The 26,068-nt window shown below is 42.3% G+C and overlaps 1 protein-coding gene across 9 annotated transcripts in view; it reads right to left on the reverse strand.

Moving 5' to 3' along the window:
- PTPRM (protein tyrosine phosphatase receptor type M) overlaps positions 1–26,068 on the reverse strand; it is a 1,907,823-nt gene that overhangs the window by 1,113,442 nt on the left and 768,313 nt on the right. For all 9 annotated transcript variants that reach the window (XM_029591025.1, XM_029591024.1, XM_029591022.1 and 6 more), the window contains one exon: positions 12,270–12,563. In XM_029591025.1, coding sequence (XP_029446885.1) covers positions 12,270–12,563 — 294 coding nt within the window. The remainder of the gene's footprint in view (positions 1–12,269; positions 12,564–26,068) is intronic.

Raw genomic sequence — 26,068 nt, forward strand, 5'->3', positions numbered from 1 at the left:
GCGCGATGTTTCCCACGAATGCCGGTATATAAAAGTTTATAAATAAATAAAAGACATAAATAAATAGTAGGTTGCAGCATGTTTCCCCAGTTGGTTGGTTTACTCTTACCAGCATTATGATTCTTAAATCCTCTCAAGGGCCATCTTGGTCAAGAATATTTCCTGTTTTATTATGTATATGTACTTAGACTGTCTCCTTTCTTTGCCAGAGCTTGGTCCTTTACTACTCTAGCATGCATTTTCTTGCTACCCATTTTCATTGCATGGCCTGCTACTCTCTAAATGTAGACTCATTGCTAGGCTCTCTTCTTCTCAAGCTCCATCACCAGCTGTGGTCTAGCTACTCTGCGCTCAGCCGGATTCTTCATAATGGCTATGTTTAGTTGTCTTGGGTATCTCAACCCCTGGTACCAGTGCAATGTGGCTAAAAGCCTAGTAGCCATCAACAACTGAGGGCTCAACCCAAGGGGAAGATGGCTGCCTCCGGTGGAAAACCATGCATTCCTTTTTGCGGTTTCAGTGGCCCTTAGTTCTGCAGTTTCCCTTACACATCTTTGGGCTCCAGTCCACTCACTATCTCAGGGTCCTCTCTTTTGATGAAAATCATCATATAGACCTCACCAACAGGGTCATTCATCAAAATGTGTTACGACCTTAACGCCCATGATAACGCCATAATGCATGCGATAACACCAAAACGCACACAATAGTTATGGCAGTGCGTGGCGCAAAAGCACATTTTTCAAAGGGGCGGGATTGGGGAAGGATTAATGAAAGTGAAGAGCATTTTTTTTTCCTGGCATTAAGCTGTGCAAAATGCCCAAAAAGCAACTTGTGATAAAAATTGCAAATTGCATTTCAGGGCTTAAGAGAGATTAAGAGAGAAAGCTAGTTCTCTTGCCTAGCTTTATGGGCTAGGCCAAGAGAACATTGTAGAAATCTCATCTTTCCTCACGCCAAATGATGTCAAATCTTCACTGAGGTGTACTGTGCTGTTCGCACATCTCACTCTGCATGTAAAACTGGCTCCAAAACCCTACACCACCACCACCAAAACCTCACCTCGAGTTAGTTGAATACTGTGCAGGCCTTATAGAGAGTTTTTCTCTCTCACACACACATAAATGCCTGTCTAGGCTATTTCATGAGCAGCAAAGTACATGCATCATGGGGTGTGAAAACTTTACCACAGGTTGCAGTAAACTACCTATTTGAAACACATGTTGCAATAATTCTAAAATTATCAGCACCACACCCCTTTTTGTTATCCATGTGAAATTATAGCATTTTGATGAATCTTGGGGCAAGATGAGAATGATCTTAGCCATTCAAGGAAAACTTTTGTGAGATATGAACGTGCCTGATTAAGCAGCAGGGGCAGATTGATGGGCTCATTCTAGCCCTCCACCTGGAGCATTTGCTGAAGCATAGCATGAGGATTCAGTCTCTCCAGCCCCCTCACCCACATCAATGTAAGTGCAACTGCATAACAAACTTAGGGGCAGATTTTAAAACCTGCGCGTGCGGCCTACATTTGTGCGTGCTACCCAGCGTGCACAAATGCGCGCGCCTACACAAATGTAGGCGCGCGCATGTTATAAAATCCGGGGTCGGCGCACGCAAGGGGGCACACACTAGTGCACCTTGCGCGCGCCGAGCCCTAGGGAAGCCCCGATGGCTTTCCCGATTCCCTCCGAGGCCTCGGAGGGAACTTTCCTTCACCCTCCCCACCTTCCTCTCCCTTCCCCTATCTAACCCACCCCCCAGCCCTACCTAAATCCCCCCTACCTTTATTTTGTTATTTACGCCTGCCTCTGGTAGGCGCAACTTGCATGCGTTGGCCAGCTGCCGGCACGCGATCCCCCGGAGGCCTCAGTCCCGCCCCCGCCCCGCCCCTTTCACAAAGCCCCGGGACATACGTGAGTCCCGGGGTTTGGGCGCATTGCCGGGCCTTTGCAAAATAGGCTTGGTGCACGTAACCCTTTTAAAATCCGCCCCTTAGGGTTGAGATTCTCCTGCACTTTGCAGGAAATCTAAAGCCATTTTGATGATTTCTGAACATGTTTAAATGTGTTTTTGAAAATATATTTCTGCCTTCATATTGAATCTGAGGTGTGTGTTGTTACCTGGGCACTGTTTAAAAAAAGCCTCTCTCTCCGAAAGGAAAGTGGTCTTTGAAACAGATGTAAGAAGGCTCTTGGAGCACATTCGGTGAGCTGTGTTTTTTTGTAGAGGGGCCAAACTCTCCAAACAGCTAAGCTTTGCTTTTCTGGCTTTATATTTAACAATTTCTCAATTTTTGCTCACTTTTAAGATTGTGCTGCTAATCTTAAACTGTTTTGCTTCCCATCTACTGTAAAATAACTTAAGTGTTTATAAATTTGGTAATTTTTTGCAAGTCTCCTTGATCTAAATTTTCAAAAGGGCTTTGGGGATGTGCCCAACCAATTTAATTGGGGTCTGAAGGGCTTTACCACTTAAATTACCTTCCACCCAAGCCCTCTTCCACCCACTCCAGAGACTGCCTTCCTTATATATTCTTCCTAGGCACAGAACTAGAATTATTAATTATTTAAGCATTAAATGTATTTTCCAATTATTGGCATAATTTATTTTGAAATAAAATATCAATAATATTATGACTATAATTCAATATAACAACTACAGTACTTTAGTCATAAGGGAGATCATCTGGATGCTTAGAGCTCGCACCCTCTGTGTCCAGTTCTCTGCACCAAAAAATGACTTGTTTCAACAAATAGGAAGCTGCAATTAAGAGAGCCCCCATCTTTTCACTAAACAACATCAAGAAAATCTGACCCCACACCCAGAGAGAATTAAGAAAACCATGAATAAACTGATTACAGTGGGCACTGGTTGAGTAAGACTTGTAAAACACAACCACCTCATTCCCATAATGATACCCATGCAAAATGCCTTTACTGCATAGAAAAATCTTAATGCTTTAGATATAGAATCTGAATCTTCAAAGCACGGGAGCAAGATGGCCGCCATTTGAGGCAGACATGTAAAAGGCTCTCTCCGCTTGCTTCTAAAATTATTGCCTTAAAAAATGCCTCACACCAAACGCAAGGCGAAATTGAGGGAGATGTCCACATCTTCTCCCTTGCTGGTGTCGTTACAGCCGCGGATCGAATCCTATTTCGCACCGACATCAGAAGGAACGCCGGAAAAGAGAGCTGCTGTAGACGCCAACACGAAGCGGGTGTCAGCACTACTGGCTGAATCAATATCTTTAAATCCGGATGCACCGAGCACCCCCTCTCCACCCCAACCTGTGAAAATGTTTACTGAAATAGCCAGTTTCAGAGAAGAGGAAGAAAGAAAGCTACAACCTGAGATTAAAGCAGAGTTTACACCAGGTAAAACTGAATTTTTACCATTGAGAAGGCCCTCTCTCGATATTACAGCTGGGAACTTTGCTAAATTGGAAGGAATCGGTAATTTGGGGAGGAGCCTAACAGGGGTGGGAGAAGTGGAGTCCAAGATTCATGGTTTCACTCCCCTGGCCAAGCCACCCAAGATTACATTGGAATCGTTGTGGTCAGCTATAAAATCACTGGAAACTGTGATGTTGAAATTGACTGAAATTACTTTAGAATCAAATCAGCGCTTTGAAAATGTTGAGATAAAATATCTTCATTTAATACCAAGTTGGTGCAGTTGGAATCTCGTGTTGATATTGTGGAGTCTCTCCAGCATAACTTAGTTCGATCGGAAGCTGTCAATGTAAAGAAACTGGAAAGTTTTGAAAATACTTTGAAATTTCAAAATATTTGAGTACTTAATTTTTCTCAAGTGAAATTGATCTCAGCATATGAGATGTTTAAAAATTATTATTATTCATGTTTTGAAAATATCAACTTGATATCAGTGATAACAAGGATATATTATCTGTCCTTGAAGGAAGATATTACAAGGAAGGATCTGCCTATAGAAAAATCATTAAACTTGACAGAAGTTTTGGAGTCATCGATTGATACTACAGTTTCATCTAGAGCATTGTTATTAGTGTCCTTCGCATTGCCATCTGATTGGGACATGGTGTTACGTTTGTTTATGCGGAATCGCATGTTACAGTTTCATGGAAGGAAAATATGGATTTATCCAGATTTATCTAAAATCTCTCAGGAGAGAAGGAAGAAATTCCTAAGTATGTGCTCGGAAGTCTTGGCTAGGGGGGCCACTTTTCTCTTGAAATATCCCTGCAAGTGTGTTTTGAATTATTTAAATTTTAAGTATGTTTTTCTTGAACCACAGCAGCTTCGTTTGATCTTGGATTCACATTCCCAAGAAGAACCTGTGTAGGGCTCAGAAGAGAAATGAAGCATTCTGATGACTCAAACTTTACCTCAAGAATTGTCTATATTGCCTAAATATCTGCTCAATTGCACTTGCTCTCTTATTTTTCCTTAAAAGATTAGTAGTTAATGAGAAGTATTGCTTTAGTATGTTGCCTTTGATAATTTTACTGTTATCTCTAATAGAACTACAGAATTTCTGTATGTTGTAATTAATGAAAAAGCTATAAAATAAAAAAAAAGAATCTGAATCTTCAGAGATGAAGGAATGCACCCATTATATGCAAAATTCTCAAAGCAAAAACACAATATCTCAAATCAAGAAATTCCTTTGACTGAGTGACTATTATCAAAGGCATTAACTAGAGACATGTTTTGAGGGACACAACAAGTTAAAATGTCTCCCAGGATCCTCACCTAGAAGGAATACAAACCAGATTTCCAGTGAAATCAGAAAAGAAATTAAAGATTTAAAAATTAATGTATGAATTTGGAAGGTCACATCTGACAAATACATAATGACAATGGGATAAATGACAAAAAATAATCTTAATAGATTACTCTTCAGTATTAGGGTAGGAAAAGAAACCACGTCTTAGGTGATATGGAGTATAAGCAAGCCAATGAAAAACAGCTGAAAAGCAATGAACGCAAATGCTCACAGTCTAAGCAGTAATGCTTCAGATCTGCATGCCCCAATAGCGGATTCAAACATAGATATTATTGCTATTGTGGAGATATTGTTCGATGAGTCCCATGAATGGGATATGACCACATTAGGTTACAATCTATTTACAAAGGATAAAGATGGAAGAAGGGGGGGGGGGGCCATAGCTCTTTATGTCAAAAAATTATGAAAGCTACTGAAATGCAGGGTGCATGGAGAAAGGAGGAGGCTCTGTGGACCATCTTAAAAAGGGGTGATCCACAGACCACCAGCTTAGATAGAGGAAGTAGGCAGAAATCTGATCAAAGACATTAAAAAGGTGGGGATGATGATGTGTTACTGGAAGGAGACATTAACCTGTCAGATGTGAATTGGAGGGCCCCGTCTGCAGAATCGGCAAGAAGTAGTGATATAGTAAACACTCAAGGGACTTTTCTGAGAGAAATAGTGACAGAACCTTCAAGGGGAGGGATGATACTGGACCTGGTTCTTACAAATGGCAAGAATGTCTCTAATATCAAGTGGATAAATTCCTGAACACCAGTTTTTATCAGACGGCAATGTTTCATATAATGGCCAAGGCAGTGAGGAATCACACAAAGTTCAAAGTCCTAGATTTAAAAAATACAAGTAAGATAAAATGGGGGAGGACATTAAAGAGGATCTGGTAGAATGGGTAGAAATAGCAAAAGTAAACTAAAGAAATTGTAATAAGGACGCCCAATCTTTAGGTAAGAAGGTGAATGTAAAGAGAAAAGGAAACCAATATGGTTCTCTAAAGAGGTGACTGAATAAATAAAGGCCAAAAGATTAGCATTTGAAGAGTACAAAGGATCCCCATATGTTAAACCCAGGGAAGAATATTTAGCAAATCTGAAAAATGCAAAAAAAAAATCAGTTAGCAAAAGCATAAATGGAAGAAAAGATTGCTGAAGAGGAAAAGTGGGGGACAAGATTTTTTTTTCAGGTATATCAGAGAAAAGACAAAGGCCAGAGGCAGAATAGTAAGATCAAAAGGTGACTTGGACAATGTGTGGAAAGGGACAATGAGAAATTATAAACAAATACTTCTGTTCAGTGTTCACTAACATTGATATTGGAGAAGGACAACTGATGGCAAGAGTACAGAAAGGAGTTGATAAGATATTATACTATTCACAGAAGAGGGTGTTTGTATGGAACTTGTGAAACTAAAGGTGGACAAAACTATGGGGCCGAATGAGGTGCATCCAGGAAACTCATGAATACACTGAGCAGCTTAGGAGTAGGTTCCAAGATGATGACAGGATTTGAAATCGGCTGACTGATAGATTACAGCAGGTCATGGTAAATGGAATTCACTCTAAGGAGAGAGAGGTGATTAGTAGAGTGGCTTAGGGATTGATCCTTGAGCCAATTCTGTCCAGTACCTTTATGAGCAATACAGCAAAAGAGTTAGAAGGAAAACTTTGTCTTTTTGCGGATGATATCAATATATGCAATACAGTGAACGGGCCTCACAAGCAGACACATTGTGAAGTGACCTAATAAAGCTTAAGGAGGGGTCAAAGGCTTGGCAGTTAAAATTCAGTACAAAACAGGGCAGTCAAGCATTTGGGGTGCAAAAATCCAAAGGAGCTGTACACAATGTGGTGGTGGATTGGGGGACACAAGGGAAGATGCTCATGTGCACTGATCAGGAGAGAGAACTTGGGCTGATAGTATCTGATGATAGAGAAATAGTGTTACATGGCAGTGGCTAGAGGCAGAGCGATGCTAGGCTGCATAGAGAGAGGCATAGTCAGTTGAAAAAAGTAGATGATAATTCCCCTGTACAGGTCATTTGTGAGGCTTCAGTTACAATACTTTATTCAGTTCTGGAGGCCATATCTGCAAAAGGATAGAGGAAAGCCACCAAAATGGTGTGGAATCTGCACAAAAAGACATATGAGATGAGACTTGAGAATCTGAACATGAATACTCTGGAAGAGAGAAGAAACGGGGGATATATGATACAGAAATTTAAATATCTAAACCATTTCTAGTAAAAAGGATACTAGAAGGCACAGTTTGAAGCTAAAAAGAGGCAGACTCAGGAATAATATCAGAATATATTTTTTCATAGAAAGGGTAGTAGATGCATGGAATGCCCCCTGAAGGAGGCGGTGGAAACAAAGATGGCAGCAGAATTTTTAAAAAGTATGGAACAAGCACAGAGAAACCCTTATTTATAAGAAGATGGAAACACAACACTGGAAAAATCTGCAAGGAGCAGTGGTTAACCCAATACGATATTAAAATGATTACATTGTACTTATAATACAGGCATGGGGTTAACTGCATAGAGCAGCAGTTGCAACTCTAAACAGAAGGCAAGGGGGTAACTTTTATGGAGAGGTTGTTACAACTCTAAACACTTTGCTGGGCAGAATGGATAGGCCATTTTGGTCTTCTGCCTTCATTTACTATGTTGCAGTGTTCTATTATGTTTATTTTGCAGGTCTCTTGTTTCCCTGACCATAAATTCAGGGTGGCCTATTTTATCTCACCACTGATGGGGGAAGTCCTAGTCTGGACCTCTCCATACTGGGATAAGCAGAATCCTATTGACTTTGATTATGATGCTTTTATTCATGCTATTAAGTGCATCATTGCTGATCCTGGCTACATGACTTCCGTTTCCTCTGCCCTTCTTTGAATGAAACAAGGAGCTTGTACAGTTGGCCAAAACGTTTTGGAGTTTTGCATCACTTCCAGAAAGACAGGCTGAAATAATGAGACCTTGGTAGTGGCCTTTTGGAACAGTCTTTCTGACCAAATTAAGGATGAGATGACCTGATGGGACATGCCTCTGGAACTGGATATGTTAGTCCTTCAAATATCTATGCCTAGACACTCATACCTGAGAACATCGTTCAGAGTTCCAGACTCCTCCAGGGGCTTTGCTTCCACATTATTCTATCTCCTGCTCACTTCTTATAGGCTGAGAAACTATGGAGATAGGCCATATAAGGATTAGGTTGACAGCAGCAGAATAAGGATGAAGGAGGCTAGGCTTGTTTCTTTACTTTGCCACAACTTGCCTTTGCAGGTTTAAGCCTGGTAAATGCCTGACCCTCATGGATTCTGTGTGGCCCAAAGGCCATTTTTCCAGTTTATCTCTGCTGGATTTCAGGTTCAGTGGAGGCATCTGTCTTTACTGACTCAGGAGCGGAAGTGAATTTTGATAGCTAGGATTTTGTCTATTCATACAAATACCCTCTTAAGCTGAACCCCTCACCAGCTCCTGTTATGGCTATTGATGACAATACTCTAGCCCAAGAAGCATGTAAGAACATAAAAACATGCCATACTGGGTCAGACCAAGGGTCCATAAAGCCCAGCATCCTGTTTCCAACAGTGGCCAATCCAGGCCATAAGAACCGTGCAAGTACCCAAAAATTAAGTATATTCCATGTTACTGTTGCTCGTAATAGCAGTGGCTATTTTCTAAGTCAACTTAATTAATAGCAGGTAATAGACTTCTCCTCCAAGAACTTATCCAATCCTTTTTAAACACAGCTACACTAACTGCACTAACCACATCCTCTGGCAACAAATTCCAGAGTTTAATTGTGCATTGAGTGAAAAAGAACTTTCTCCAATTAGTTTTAAATGTGCCACATGCTAACTTCATGGAGTGCCCCCTAGTCTTTCTATTATCCGAAAGAGTAAATAACCGATTCACATCTACCCGTTCTAAACCTCTCATGATTTTAAACACCTCTAACATATCACCCCTCAGCTATCTCTTCTCCAAGCTGAAAAGTCCTTACCTCTTTAGTCTTTCCTCATAATGGAGCTGTTCCATTCCCTTTATCAATTTGGTCACACTTCTCCATCACAACTATATCTTTTTTGCGATGCGGCGACCAGAATTGAACACAGTATTCAAAGTGTGGTCTCACCGTGGAGCGATACAGAGGCATTATGACATTTTTCGTTTTATTCACCATTCCCTTTCTAATAATTCCCAACGTTGTTTGCTTTTTTGACTGCCGCAGCACACTGAGCCAACGATTTCAATGTGTTATCCACTATGATGCCTAGATCTCTTTCTTGGGTGGTAGCTCCTAATATGGAACCTAACATTGTGCAACTATAGCATGGGTTATTTTTCCCTATATGCATCACCTTGCACTTATCCACATTAAATTTCAGAAGCCATTTGGAAGCCCAATTTTCCAGTCTTACAAGGTCTTCCTGCAATTTATCACAATCTGCTTGTGATTTTACTACTCTGAACAATTTTGTATCATCTGCAAATTTGATTACCTCACTTGTTGTATTTCTTTCCAGATCATTTATAAATATATTGAAAAATACGGGTCCCAATACAGATCCCTGAGGCACTCCACTGCCCACTCCCGTCCACTGAGAAAATTGTCCATTTAATCCTACTCTGTTTCCTGTCTTTTAGCCAGTTTGCAATCCACGAGGAACTTTGTCAAACGCCTTCTGAAAATCCAAATATACTACGACTACCGGTTCACGTTTATCTACATGTTTATTAACTCCTTCAAAAAACTGAAGCAGATTTGTGAGGCAAGACTTGCCTTGGGTAAAGCCATGCTGACTTTATTCCATTAAACCATGTCTTTCTATATGCTCTATGATTTTGATATTCAGAACACTTTCCACTATTTATCCTGGCACTGAAGTCAGGCTAACTGGTCTACAGTTTCCCGGATCGCCCCTGGAGCCCTTTTCAAATATTGGGGTTACATTAGCCACCCTCCAGTCTTCAGGTACAATGGATGATTTTAATGATAGGTTACAAATTTTTACTAATAGGCCTGAAAGTTCATTTTTTAGTTCCTTCAGAACCCTGGGGTGTATACCATCTGGTCCGGGTGATTTACTACTCTTCAGTTTGTCAATCAGGCCTACCACATCTTCTAGGTTCACCGTGATTTTGTTCAGTCCATCTGAATCATTACCCATGAAAACCTTCTCCGATACGGGTATCTCCCCAACATCCTCTTCAGTAAACACCGAAGCAAAGAAATCATTTAATCTTTCTGCGATGGCCTTATTTTCTCTAAGTCACAAAGGATGTGAGGCTAACAGTGGGCATCTGAAATTCAGAGAATATTCCCTTTTAGGTCAGTGGAGTATTGCCTTGCACTGCCCTTTTGTGTTTACCTCACCTTGGGAAGCACAACCCACTTATCGACTGATGACAGGGACAAATCACCTCTTGTCTCCATCCTGTTTTTGTCTTGTGTTCTAGACACTAGATCCTTGCATGGATCCCATCATCATCATAGCTTCTTCCTTGCAGATGCCTTCAGACCTTCTGGCTGAATATCATTCATTTGTCAGTGTTTTCAGTAAAAAAATAAAATAAATAAAAATAGGCAACTCTGCCATAGAACTACTCCCTGTGATGCTGCTGCCTTGTGGTCACATATACAGCTATCTGGATCTGAAACCAAGACATGTCAGATTATATTCAGGAGAACCTGAGAAGCCCCTCTCAATCTCCTGCTGGGCATGATTCTTTTTTATGGAAAAGAAAGATGGGTTTATTAGACCTTATATTTATTATCATAGCCTTAATAAAGCTACTATTAAGGACAGATATTCCTTGCCATGACCTTGGAGCTGTTTAGCAGGCTCTGAGGTATCAAGAGATTCACTAAGTAGGATCTTCAAAGGGCCTACAGTCTTATTTGGATCAGATGAAGTGAAAAATGCATAACTGCCTTTAACAAGAAAAATGGACCCTGAGAGAAAGTGGGATCGATAGAGCCGGTAAAAGCAAACAAAACTACTGGGGAGACATACTGACGCCTGCTGGTGGGAGGTGGAAGCTCACTCTATCATGATATCCTCTTGGAAACTGAGCCACCTGGAGGTTGGTGATAGAACCTCACAGTCTCTTAGTCCCTTATCTACATTCACTTAGAATTACAGCTCGGAATAGCAAAGTTGCTTATCTGTAACTGGTGATCTCCATGGCAGCATGATATGCCAGTCCCACACATGGAATGATGTCACCACAGTATTGAGGCTCAGATAGTGCACTAGTTGTAGCTACTAAAACTTTAGGCTCTTCAGAGCATGTCAAGGTAGACTGCACATGCACTCTGCGATGCCCCCTTAATTGTATATGTGAGCTTAAGATGTAACATTTTAGGATCTCCACAGAGGATGGGAAGGTACATGCCATTGACTCATTTTGGTGTCCACATAAAACATTAGTTGCAGGTAGGCAGCTATGCTTTTCACATGGACAAGCAGGTAATTCAATCCCATATCTGGAGACTCCCAAACTATGGGATGTCTTGAAGTCCCCCATTCTTTACTTCATCATAAACACAACCTGTCAAAAACCAGGGAATTGAGGAAGGCAGGAGACTAAGAACTGATTTATTTATTTATTTATTTAGAGATTTTTATATACCGCGGTACGTATAGTTATACATCACCTCGGTTTACAGTAAACATTAATTTTAGCAACAGGCTTTACATTAAACAGTTTATACAATAAGTAAACAGTAAAGTAAATATAAGTTAGCAATATAAGTTAGCATGATTGACAAAACTTACCCTTCTGAGGTCTCGTCAGCTGAATGAGAACCTCACTGAGATCCCAGGATAATGTAGGTGGCTTCATAGAATGTTTTACAAAAAGAAGTCCTTTCAGAAAACGAGATACCAGAGGAAGGAATGATGTGTTTTTGTCCTATCCCTGATCTTATGCAATTTTTCATTGTAATGGTCAATACTGACAAGTCACTTTAACAGAAACGAGACCCACTGAATACTGTATCAGAAATGTGTACCTGACAAATTCCGCAAAAACACTAGACACGGTTTACTGTTTTAAAGGCTCATCTGATAATTATGATTGAAAAAAAGAAAGTCGTAACTGCTCCAAAACATTTACTCTTCCATTTCCTGTTTCTCTCCCCCACTCACTTACACAAAAATAGACTTGAAGAAGCTGATCTATAAACTCAAAATACTTTTAAGTTATGCTGCATTACAAGATGCATTTGCTGTTTAAAATTCCATTGTGTTTCACATTAATCACATCATACCATTAATCATATATGATTAAGTATAGTGTGCCACTACAAATTAGTTTCAAGGTCACTATTCCTAAGTAATAAAGATTGGTAAGTATTTAAAAAAACTTTACCTCTGTTCCTTGAAGGCAGTTTTAAGTTATATTCTGAGAGTTTGTATGAAAGTATATTCGCAAATGTCACTACAGTGAGATAATTAGAAATACCGTTGTTCTCTGTACTCACCAGCACATTTGGTTCTTGTTTTAAGAGCCGGGCCAGGAGAGCCAGTACCTCCTTCACCGGGTCTTGTAAGCAACACACTAATTTCATACTCTGTATCCGGATCAAGGTGTCCAATCTTGTAGCTTGTAGAATCTACTGGCTGTATATCATACCAACTTCCACTTGAAGTGCGGTATTCTACTTCTCTCTGAGTGATGGGTCCATCCCCATTAATGGAGTTTGCATTTAGTTGTATCCACAAGTAAGTTGCTCCAACTGATGAAAGCTGAGGAGGTGCAATTGGAACAGGAGGTTCTGAAATCGAAAGATAATTTATTTGTTATTAGATTGCAAGTATTTTTTTAAAAACAAGCTCATGAGGAGAAGAAGCTGGATAAAACGAGGACGAAAGATATGAACCAATCAGAGTGCTTCTGAAAGATATATACCACAAGATCTACCAACTCTCGTATCTATAAGGGTATAGTCACCCTACTCTTGCTGTCATGCAAAATCACTGATTTGGTTTGTTTTCCAAAACCAAAAGGTTTCAAGCTACCTATAATCTTACTTCTTCTGTCTACTATAGCTTGAAATGCATAGTGCAAGCTAACTGGATTCCTGAAAGCTAGAGGTATTTAAATTAGACCACAGTATGAGAAATTCCTCCCCCACTTTTTAAAACATAACCTTGGGATAAAGCACTCATTCAAAGGCTGTGGAGAACAGGGCTGTTGCAAGATTTGTAAGCTGATTATTTTACTGTTTTAGTTAAAACTTGTTAGCCTATTTATTAAAATCCACATCGCTTTGATTTACTGGCAAAAGAAATGTGATAAATCAAATAAATTAAACTAAACTAAACTCTGCTGCCTGAGATTCAGAGCACTGGCATAGTGAAGCACCCTTACTGCTCCCAAAACTGATGCGCTCTAGGCAATTGCTTAATTTGACTAATGAAAGAACAAGCCCTGGAACTGACTAGTTATTCAGGAGAGAGAAAGACAAATATCTTATATGTAAGACTTTGCAATTTAGGTTTTAACTGATAAATCCCGATAAAAGCGATAAAAGATCCCCCCCCCCCCCCCCCCCCCCGATGCTAATAAAATAAAATAGATGTCTGTTAGATAAACACAGAAAAAGCACAACTTCCCCTACGACTCTCTTACCCCTCCTTTGCCTACCCTGGATCCTCCACTTTGTCCATATTCAAAAGCCATTTAGATGGCTAATGAAATAGTTATCCATCTTAATGGCTTACTCAGCTATATTTAGCACTTATCCGGCTAAATTCTCGCCGGGCAACTCAAATTTAGCTGGAGAAGAAGGGGGAATTCCATGGGCGTCCAACAGGTGTTCCAAGGAGGATTGGAGTTAGGCCGCATAACTCTGGCTGGGCAGTAAGGCTGTCCTAAAGTTAGCCAGTTAGAAATAACCGGCTACCTTTAAGATAGCCGGTTATATTCAGCGGCGTGACCGCACCCGCTGTACATACCCTGCTAGTTAGCCAGATATGTTTTATCCGGCTATCTAGCCAAGTTGCACAGCAGCTGAGAGCCTGTGTTTGAAAAAGAGCTAATCTAGACATCAAATAATGGTAAATAGGCTGTCAATCAGTATATTATGAGGGCTTTTAAAAAGTCCCTCTCCCAGGCACAGAATGCAAAACATCCCTCATTAATGTATTCTTGAACTTTATTATTCCTTTCTCAACATGCAAAGTTGCTCTTCTGACTTGAGTAACATCTAGATGTCTGAAAATGAAGAACAGAGCAGGATCAAGGAGTGTTGTCAGTGAGAAGAATGGGCAAAGAGCCAAAACAGCATGCTCACACTTCAATTCCAAAGGAATTATCCCGTGAAGAATGCTTGTGGCCTTGTTTTATAGGAAATAAAGGGAAGACAGTAGTAAGACACATCCAGAATCTCCATTTAAAAATCTCAAAAACTAGCACAATGGTTTAGCACAATGCATGGAAAGTCAGCATATGTGAAAACATCCTTTCCCCCTCTATGCAATCCATTTCTCCTTCCTTGTTTGAGTAGCAGATATCCTGTCCTTTAATGAACAGCACTGGCACTACAGATGGCAAAGCAGATCTATCTCTTACCAGTCTTTTCTACAAAGCACCCCTTGCACGGTTTTTAATGACCTAACAGCTACAACCAACAAAGGACAGCAAAGGTGGAGGAAGTGAGAAATGAAGCCTCATTTCACTTCCTAAAAGTTCCAGACTGCACCATCTAACTCTGCAGGACTCCACACAGGATATAGTCATCACGTGCATAGTCTCTGTCTTCATATAGGCCACGTGTGACAAAACTCAGAGATCTCGCATACCACATTCATTACACACAATGAGAATGTGACCTATATGATAGGAAACCTTTCTTACCTCCTGTTTTTTACAGGGAGGTGAGACAGAGACATGTTATGATATCAGACAGAGTCAAGCATGGAATGTATAAAGGAATGAACACATCTGGAAAGAGAAGAATGACTGTTGCCACTCTTCCTGAACTTTTTATAAAGTCTGATGTTCATTGTAAGAAAAGAGCATAATATCTTTCATCTAAACAAAGCCGGTAACTTTTAAACAGGCGCACATGTGTGGGGCGTTCGTCGGCTCGTGCCCAGAGCTGAGTCTATTTTATAACATATGGTGCACACATGCGCACAATTTATAAAACAGCCTGGGCACAATTTTAAGTGGATGTGCGCCTATACACGCAAATGCCACTTCTAAAGTGTAAATGGGGGGGATTTCAAAAGGCACGAACGCCAAGGCCATTACCAGTTTGACCAGTTCGTTCCCAGTTTGCCCAGGTAAGGAATAGGACTTCTAAACCCCCCTAGTTTATTAGCCTCCCTTCTCCCCTCTTAGCCCCAACCTTTACAATACCGCCGATCTATCTATTATCTTTATTTTATAACTAGCACCTCATCTATAGCAAAAGTACAGTTACATAGCAGGAGACCCAGGTGCGCGCCTGTGAGCTTATCTGCATGCTAGCTGCAAGTTAAAATCATGGAATGACCATGCCCCACCCCTTTTTTGACCTGATCATTTGTGTGCATAGTGGCAATTGCGCTGGTATCCAGGCGGTTTTTAAAATCCGCTTGGTGCGCACCAGCCCAACTTGAACACATATCTCCTGGTTTTGGCGCGCGCCAGGCTTTTAAAATTAACCTTAAAGTGAACACAAACAAATGGAGTCTCTCAAAGGCTCTGATGCACTATTGCAGGGATGATGGAGTGCTGCTTATTGTGTGGAGGAGTAGCTTAGTAGTTAGAACAGCAAACTTGATTTGCATGCATTGCAATAGGTTTCTTGAGGCATGGATAATGCACAGTATTTGAAATGCTACATGTTATCAGTGCAATAAGACATTTACCTTGAAATCTTAGGCTCAGTGTATGGCAGTGGTTCTAAAGGCAAATAGAAAGTTAGGAATTATTTGTAAAGGACTAGAGAACAAAATTGAGAATATCATAATGACTTTGTATAGATCCATGGTGCGACCACACCTTGAGTATTACGCGTTGTTCTAGCCACCCCATTTTACAAACGACATGGACATAGAAAAGATACAGAGAAGGAATACAAAAATAGTAAAGGGAATGGCAGGGGAGAAAGACTGATACTTCATGCATATCCAGCATAGCTCTCTGCTTCAACAGCAGGGGAGAAAGACTGATACTTCACGCATATCCAGTATAGCTCTTTGCTTCAACGGCAGGGGAGAAAGACTGATACTTCACTTTCAATGCATATCAAGCATAACTCTCTGCTTCAACGGCAGGGGGAATGAAGAAAGGTGGATCTATATACAGACAACAACCAACAAGGACTGAATTACATAGTCTGGGTAAACAATTAAGCATGGGTGTAGCTTGCTTATGGCGGCGGTTACTACCCCTAACTAATTAAGCTAGATATTTCACATAGATGCAGTTCCAATACTGCTCTCTACATTAATGGTGGGGGTGGAAGGGAAATAGAACCAAAAGGTTACTAAGAGCCAAGAGTAATAGATAAGTATGAAATAAAAAAATAAAGTGCAAAACTTTGCACACAAATGAACAAGTCAAAAAAGGGGTGGGGCATGCATACCTGGACTGGATGGTATGCATCCTAGGGTTCTGAAGGAACTAAAAAATGAAATTTCTGATCTATTAGTTAAAATTTGTAACCTATCATTAAAATCATCCATTGTACCTGAAGACTGGAGGGAGGCCAATGTAACCCCAATATTTAAAAAAGGCTCCAGGGGTGATCCGGGTAACTATAGACCAGTGAGCCTGACTTCAGTGCTGGGAAAAATAGTGGAAACTATTCTCAAGATCAAAATCGTAGAGCATATAGAAAGACATGATTTAATGGGACACAGTCAACATGGATTTACCCAAGGGAAGTCTTTCTTAACAAATCTGCTTCATTTTTTGAAGGGGTTAATAAACATGTGGATAAAGGTGAGCCAGTAGATGTAGTGTATTTAGATTTTCAGAAGGCGTTTGACAAAGTCCCTCATGAGAGGCTTCTACAAAAACTAAAAAGTCATGGGATAGGAGGCAATGTCCTTTCATGAATTACAAACTGGTTAAAAGACAGGAAATAGAGAGTAGGATTAAATGGTCAATTTTCTCAGTGGAAGAGGGTAAATAGTGGAGTGCCTCAGGGATCTGTACTTGGACCGGTGCTTTTCAAGATATATATAAATGATCTGGAAAGGAATATGACGAGTGAGGTTATCAAATTTGCGGATGATACAAAACTATTCAGAATAGTTAAATCACAAGCAGACTGTGATACATTACAGGAGGACCTTGTGAGACTGGAAGATTGGGCATCCAAATAGCAGATGAAATTTAATGTGGACAAGTGCAAGGTGTTGCATATAGGGAAAAATAACCCTTGCTGTAGTTACACGATGTTAGGTTCCATACTAGGAGCTACCACCCAGGAAAAAGATCTAGGCATCATAGTGGATAATACTTTAAAATCGTCGGCTCAGTGTGCTGCAGCAGTCAAAAAAGCAAATAGAATGTTAAGAATTATTAGGAAGGGAATGGTTAATAGAACGGAAAATGTCATAATGCCTCTGTATCGCTCCATGGTGAGACCGCACCTTGAATACTGTGTACAATTCTGGTCGCCGCATCTCAAAAAAGATATAGTTGTGATGGAGAAGGTACAGAGAAGGGCAACCAAAATGATAAAGGGGATGGAACAGCTCCCCTATGAGGAAAGGCTGAAGAGGTTAGGGCTATTCAGCTTGGAGAAGAGACGGCTGAGGGGGGGATATGATAGAGGTCTTTAAGATCATGAGAGGTCTTGAACGAGTAGATATGACTTGGTTATTTACACTTTCGAATAATAGAAGGACTAGGGGGCATTCCATGAAGTTAGCAAGTAGCACATTTAAGACTAATCGGAGAAAATTCTTTTTCACTCAACGCACAATAAAGCTCTGGAATTTGTTGCCAGAGGATGTGGTTAATGCAGTTAGTGTAGCTGGGTTCAAAAAAGGTTTGGATAAGTTCTTGGAGGAGAAGTCCATTAATGGCTATTAATCAATTATACTTAGGGAATAGCTACTGCTATTAATTGCATCAGTAGCATGGGTTCTTCTTACTGTTTGGGTAATTGCCAGGTTCTTGTGGCCTGGTTTTGGCCTCTGTTGGAAACAGGATGCTGGGCTTGATGGACCCTTGGTCTGACCCAGCATGGCAATTTCTTATGTTCTTATGTTCTTGCTGGGCAGACTGGATGGGCTGTTTGGTCTTCTTCTGCCGTCATTTCTATGTTTCTATATGTTTCTATGAATGGAAAAAAATCCCTTTTGGAAAAAGACTAAACAGATTAGAGCTCTTTAGCTTGGAAAAGAGAAGACTGAGAGAGGATATAAACAGACATGATGTTTTTTCGAATATCGGTATAAAAAACCAAATAAATAAATAAATAGATACGATAAGTTTTATAAAATCATGAGTGGTATGGAATGGGTAAATAGGGAATGGTTATTTACCCTTTCAAACAAGAGTAGGATTAGGGGACACTCCATGAAACTAACTACTGGCAGATTCAAAACAAAATGTAGGAAGTACTTTTTCACTCAGCATACAATCAAGTTATAGAATCTGTTGGCAGAGGTCGTGGTCAAGGCAACTAACATAGTGAGGTTCAAGAGATGACTGGACAAGTTCCTGAAGGAAAAGACTGTAAATAGTTATTAGCCAGGTAGAAGTGGGAAAGCCAGCTCTTATCCCTATGGGTGAGAGAACTAGACCAACTATTGGGGTACTGCCAGGTACTTGTGATCTGGACTGGCCGCTGTTCGAGACAGCACCCTGGTCTGACCCAGCATGGCATTTTTTATGTTCTTATCACATGGTAAAGGCTATTCATCACATTGTAAAACTGTAATGCAGCTTGGCAAATGATCCCTTAGATTGTATGAGCTCTAGGGACATGAAAATATCTACTGCACCTGAATGTGACTTGCTTTTAGCTACAAATGGAAAGGCATGAGCTAAATCTAAAAAAATCCAACCCTTAAAAAACTGTCTGAATGAGAGTTAAAATCACAGAGGGAGGCAGTCATTGCTGCTCAACTGACACCCTTCCTGCAGCTATTACTCCTGGACCAGTTCTGGGACAACAGAGACCACACCTGGCGGGTCCAAGAGCCTGCTCTGCTATTATCTATTCGTGCTTCTAAATCATTGTGTGTGTGATGTTTTGGGTTGTCACACAGAGTTGATTGATTAATGTGTGCTGCATTAATATGTGTGCAGTTCACAGTATGTGAGCTTTAATCTAAACAAAATATGGAAAGGAGATGAACCACCTTTCTTTGGGGTGGGGAGGCCACAACACAAATAGAGCAGTGACCTTTCTCACATAACGAAAGGCAATGTTGTGCTGTGGTGGCTGGGAGCGCTAGGGGTGAGATGTGTGCCCCTTGCAGTAAGAAAGACCTCGTCTAGGGTTGGAGGTGACCAGGCCCCTGCCGACCTGCATGCCTGAATGAGGCCAACCACGCAAGGTTGGTCTCCGAGAGGTCCTCCGACTACTCCTAGCCCTTTTGGACCTGCTGCAGGGAGCAGCACAGGCGGCAGACCGGACAAGAGACGAGGGCGTCAAGGGCTGAAACTTGAAGGCTGAGACGAAGGCTTCAGGACTCAGGAGAAGAACACAAGGCATCAACAACAGGAACAAAAGGCCTCCGGAAGGGCAAGCGGGTGGAAGCTCTCCCATGGAAGGCATCTGGAACTAGAGTAGATGGAGGCTCAGTGCATCAGGAACGTCCGAGGCAAGGATAACTCTTACGAACCTTGGGAAATCCAGACAAGCAAAAAGGATTTGGAAGACTTAGATGAAGACAAGTGAGCACTGTTCCTCAGGGTGCCCTACACAACCCACTACTCAGGGCGGACCCAATGGGCTGGTCATGGACCACCCTGTCCTCTACACGCCCTACACAGCCTAAGAAGGCTAGTCACGGACCACGTGTGAGCAGGGCAGGCTCAGGAAAGGAATCCAACTGGCAAAGGCTCCAATGACCGGAAACAGGAACCGGATGGAACAGATTTACCCTCAGGGTGGCCATCTGGAGGACTTGGGGAGCTGGAACATTGCAGGAACAGACATCAGGAAGATCAGGTACATAAGGACCTCTAGCCATCGTGGACGTCAGGCCTTCTGGAACATCAGGAGGGCAGAGACGGAGGACGTCAGGCTCAGGAAAGGAATCCAACTGGCAGAGGGCTCCATGGACCGGAAACAGGAACCGACGGAACAGATTTACCCTCAGGGTGGCCATCTGGAGGACTCGGGGAGCTGGAACATTGCAGGAACAGACATCAGGAAGATCAGGTACATAAGGACCTCTAGCTATCGAGGACGTCAGGCCTTCTGGAACATCAGGAGGGCAGAGACGGAGGACATCAGGAACATCAGGAGGGCAGAGTTGGAGGGCGTCAGGAACATCAGGACATCAGAGACTGGGATCAGGAACAGCTGAGACGAAACGAAGAGGGATCCCTTGGAATACTGGAACACCAAGCAAGAGCAGGAACATGGAGTCAAGGGGAAGGAGAAGCTCCTCAGACGACTGGCTCATTGCGAAGCAAACCTGACTGGAAGTTGAAGTTCTTTTATAGGGTTGAAGACAGGCAACTCCCTGGGAGGAGTTTGGATGGGCCACACCTAGCTGGCCCTATAACTGAGGAGAAGTGCTGTGGGCCGGCCCCTAGGAAGAAGGGCGTGGCCCAAACCAGGAAGTCCATGCAGACCCAAGCAAGCCTCAGGCAGGCCCCAAGGACATCGAAGGCCTCCCAGGCCCTGGAGCAAATCCTGGATAGCTCGTAGGCGAGACCCTGGCTTCGGAGCAGCCTCCGGACAAGAGGTGAGAAGCCTCTTGGGGTTATGTCCCCAATCCAGCAGATGGAGTCAGCACAAGCTTTGAGGGGGCGTATCCATATATACTACTACCCCCTCTGCAGGAGTTCAGTATCGAGTATATCAAAGCCAGAGTAGAAACCCCCGAAGGATCAAGTTTGTGGAAACAGATAATGAAAACAATTGTAACTGCAACAAGTAACTGCAAACATCCTACCAACTTGTAGGGAGCTGTGAAAAAAAACAGCGAAAAGAAACGACTGTGAAGACACAGAACACTGCGAGCAAGAAGTAGCGCAGAGCTGAGCAGGATCAAGAACCCAAACGCAGTGGGCATCTGGACTGATCCATGGTACTACAGGAACGAAAATTAGCAGGTAAGTAATAATTTTCTTTTCCCTGTACGTACCTGGATCAGTCCAGACAGTGGGATGTACCCAAGCTTCCCTAAATCGGGTGGGGTCCTGCGAGGCCTGCTCGGAGAACCTGCTCGCCAAAGTGTCCAGAGACCGAAGAGGCGAGGTGCAGACGATAGTGCCTCGAGAACGTGTGTAACGATTTCCAGGTGGCTGCCCTACAAATTTCCTGCGAGGATACCGAGCGAACCTCTGCCCAGGAAGCCGCCTGAGAACGTGTAGAATGCGCTACGATTCCGGGTGGGGGAGTCCGACCCGCCCCAATGTAGGAAGCAGCAATGCCGGCCTTCAGCCATCTGGCAATGGTAGCCTTCGAGGCCTGAGACCCCTTCTTAGGACCGGCCCAGAGTACGAAGAGATGGTCAGAGGTCCAGAACTCATTTGTAGCCTCCAGATAGAGGCGCAGAGTGCGCTTGACATTAAAGAGACGGAGAGACTTCGGCTCTGAGGAAGAGAAGGACAGCAACTCCACCGTCTGGTTCACATGGAATGCAGAAACCACCTTTGGAAGGAAGGAGGGAACGGCGCGAAGCGAAACTCCAGAGTCGGAGAAACGGAGATAGGGCTCTCTACACGACAGAGCCTGCAGCTCCGAGATGCATCGAGCGGAACAGATGGCCACAAGAAATACAGTCTTGAGAGTGAGATCCTTTATTGTTGCGCTGCGCAGCGGCTCGAACGGTGGTCCCGACAGGGAGCGAAGCACAAGGTTAAGACTCCAGGAGGGACAAGGGTCCCGTAACGGAGGACGCATATGCTTGACACCCTTGAGAAAACGAGCAATGTCAGGATACTGTAGAAGAGAGCCCCCATCGCTCAACAGCGAACCATGGGCGGCCACCTGAACCCGTAGTGAATTATAGGCGAGCCCTTTTTCCACCCCCGCCTGTAGAAACTGAAGGATCTGAGGTACAGAAGCCTTAGCGGGTCTCGTGGCCTGGCTGGTACACCACAGCTCGAACACCTTCCAGACTCGAACATAGGCCGCCGATGTCGATGGGTGGGGGGCAAATTTTCTAAACCAAAGCGCGGCGACACACATAGGTCTTCCCCATTTCCCTACCAGTCCGGTCCAATTAAGGAGCAGACTGGGATGGAACTTCCCTACACCCCTACCTAACCTTCCTACCTTTTCCCCTCTCCTCCCCGACCCCTAATCCCCCCCAACTGTTAGGGTTTTTTTTTGTCCTAATACTTACTTCAGCTTCCGAGTTAAAGTAACCTCCATGCGCAAGCCAGCTGCCGGCATTCATCTCCCTGGGACAGCGGCTAATGGCGCTGTCCTGTCCTCCCCCCCGTCCAGACCATGCCCCCCAGCCTACCGATTTTGAGAGGCCCGGCAGTTCGGTGCGTAATGGGGGTTAGGCGTGTGGCCTGGTGCTTCCAAAAATGCGCACAGCGAGTGCAAGGCCCGGCCAGGTGCATAACCCCTGTTTTTACACGTCTGGCTCTTTTAAAATCGGGCCTTATATGCCCAGCAAATTCTCAAAATATGGGATCAAGATTTGGTGGTTCATAATGCAACAACATTGTACCCTTTAAGTTGGTAAATCTACTTGGGCAAACACGCTGGAGAAGAAAGGCTCAAACCCATGTTGTACAAAAACTTGCTCGGCCCTGGTACAGATCATGAAGGAATGTTGTGGGTGATACTTTATCACCAACACAGTTCTAGCAGAAAAATTGCTAAGTTAAACCTTACCTACCTGGGCACCAGCCACCTTTTTTTTTGATAAGGATTTCACCTTAGTTTCATTTGTGCCTATGAATCCTAAAGCTTTAATGTTGCAATCAACTATACATTATGACATGACAGTTCTTAGAGAGAGAAAAAAACGGTATACAACAAAACCAAGGATAGGTTGGACAATTTTGATCACTTAATACATATGGCTATTTGCAAATGCAAAACAAATTGGTGGTCAATGAAATTGTTTTTCAATTTGATTGATGGTGTAATTGCCAGCTATGTGGCTTGGATGAAAAATCCTCCTGTTTGGAATAGGAAATTACCTATAGAAAAACGGCACCTGTTCCTTACTCAGTTAGGAGAGCAGTTGATCGATGGACTGATCAAACGAAGACTACATAATGCTGATAACCTGATCAAGCCAATCAGTACTGCATTAATTACAGAGCAAAAATATCCCAGTATTCATCACTGTACTTGCTGAGGGAAAAGGAGTGATTTGGGCTGTCTGCCCCAGAGCAGTAGACGGTAAATCACAAATATGTTGTGAGTACTGCAGAAGGTTTATGTGCAGAGAGCATGTAAAGTTGTAATCTGCCTGTGTTCAGTACAAAAATTCATGTTGATGTGCCTATCTTATTATTTAATGCTTTTTATCTAAGTCACTGAAAAAATATTTATTCCTGAGTAAAAGTATTTTTTTGTAAGTTTATAAAAAAATGTGTTTTCATGAGAAAAGTTTTTTGTTTTACTAAATACAAAGGGGCAGATTTTAAAAGCCCTACGCGCGCCGAGCCTATTTTGCATAGGCCCGGCGATGCGCGCAAAGCCCTGGGACGCGCGCATGTCCCGGGGCTTGAAAAAAGGGTGGGGTGGGGCGTGGCCAGAGGCATCCGTAGGGCCGTTAGGCCGGGAGATCGCACGCCGGCACTCGGCCAGCACGCGCAAACTATGCCTGCCTGGAAGCAGGCGCAACTTGTAAAATAAAGGTTGGGGGGTTTAGGTAGGGCTGGGGGGCGGGTTAGGTAGGGGAAGGGAGGGGAAGGTGGGGGAAGGTGGGGGGGGGGCGGAAGGAAAGTTCCCTCCGAGGTTTCTTCGATTTTGGAGCGGACTCAGAGGGAATGGGGAAAGCCATCGGGGCTCCCCTAGGGCTCGGCGCGCACAAGGTGCACAAGTGTGCACCCTCTTGCGTGCGCCGACCCCGGATTTTATAACATGCGCGCGGATACAAATTTGAAAAACCCAATTTTGTATATTTAATAATAATGTTCTACTTGGCTAAACAACGTCTATTTTGTATTTTATAGGTTTAAGCATATTGTAGGTGACACAGATGTAATATGACCCATGATGAAATCGGAACTAGTTGTCTGCGACTGTGCATGCAAATGAGATACAAACAGAAAATCCATGCAAAACTATTAACCATGCGGATATGCATGCAACAACATGTGCTGAAGGCCCTATGCAATAAACTACACATAAACCCGCATTAATGCAGTGATCCATGATTGATTCTCTGTTGAAAGTCTTTAAGACAGTAGTGAATTAATTATCATGGAGTGGAACTAAAGGTGGGTAGAGAAATGTCTCACCCTTTCATGATCAATCATCAACCGCGTAGGAGCATGGACTCGCGGCTAAACCAGCCACGGCTTTTTGACCGGGTTTGTGCATGCATTTTTTCCGTGCTAACCGTTATTACAGAAACATGTAAGATTAGCATGGAAAAAGAAGCGTAATATCACACACAAGAACCACGGCAGGTCTACCACAGCTTATTACATTGGCCTCATAATCTGTAGGTGTATTTATCACCATGATAGTTATGTACCAAAACACTGCATTGTGAAACCCTCCTTATAGTCTGGCTACTTGCCCATGGGTGGGGGTTTATTGGATTGCAAAGGCAAATCATGATAATGCAAACACAGAACATCCATATAAAGATGAGCAGCTCCGGATAAAACAGTGAGTAGCTACTCAGTTCAGGGGTGAGGCGTAAGTTACAATCACTAATCATGTATTTTCATCCTATTGTTATTCCTTTCAAAGCAGTTCATTCACTTTTCACTTGAAAAATATTCACACTTAGCAAGCTGAAAAATTATAATACAAATTAACACATCCCCTCTATTTTATTTTGTGACCAGCATAACTGGAAAATATATTATTGAATGTGAGTAGAAATATGAAAGCAAAATGATAGCTTTATCTTATTCAAATAAATTTTGCTGCCATACAGAAATAGAAATTAAATCTCTGAGCAGTAGCCATGAATGTTTAACCAGCTCTGGTTTAACCAAAAGTAATTTAGTATCAATTAAAATCATTAGTTTGCTTTTTGAACCAAGACATGAAATGAAACTTTTATAAAGCATCTTAAGGCATTTTATGTAGCCAAGCTGAAAGAGCACTTAATTACTTTCAAGTTTCCTGCAAGAGAAAGAGCTGCTGATCTGCCATTCAAAATGCTAACTCATGGGTGAGGTCACAAAGGTCAGTGGTTACACCAATTAATTTTAAATCCTACAAGTATTTGAAATAGAACTACTTTATTACAGTATCTCCCCTGGGGGATTCTCTTTTAATTCCCTTCTGACTGTAGTACTAGAAAGGTTAAATCAAGTGGCATGGCTACAGCACAAGTCTGCATACATCGCAGTTTTGCAGTAGCAACGGTCTTCTAGTTAACGAACGGCTTTGTACAAAACGAGTCATGCATCATGAATGGCGACTCTGTTTTCACACTAACTGTTTACATGGGTTGCAGGCTTCCTACAAGGCACAGCAAAATAATCCAGTTACTACTGTGACATAAATCATAGGATGCTGCCACAAAGATAAAATCAGAGTTTTAACATTAGAATTTGGAAATCTTGAAAACATAAAAACTTCCTTTTTTCTTTGCTGAAGGTTATTTATTCATTGCTACTTATTGCATAACTCAACCTGCCTTTTTTAGCCATTTGGCTGGCTTTTTTTTTTTTTTTAACCTTGAAAATTCTCTGGCTGCAGTGTGCCACACTAGAATGGCTGATACTTGTTTATGAGCAAGAAGCTATCAGAAGCATTCAAACTGAACTACCAGAGATTCTGCAGCCCCACATCAAGAATTGTGTTGGTGGGACAGATCAAGAGTGATACTTCAAACTATGTATCTTTGATACTATGCCATGCATGTCAACACAGGTCAGCAAATGTCAATGTCTCCTTCTTCATACCAGTAATCAAAGCATCCCTATTACAGAGTATGATGGTATCTTTCAATCCTGCACGCGGGCACACGTGCGCCCACCTTCGTC

This window comes from Rhinatrema bivittatum, chromosome 2 (genome assembly GCF_901001135.1).
Source record: "Rhinatrema bivittatum chromosome 2, aRhiBiv1.1, whole genome shotgun sequence".
Lineage (NCBI taxonomy): Eukaryota > Metazoa > Chordata > Amphibia > Gymnophiona > Rhinatrematidae > Rhinatrema > Rhinatrema bivittatum.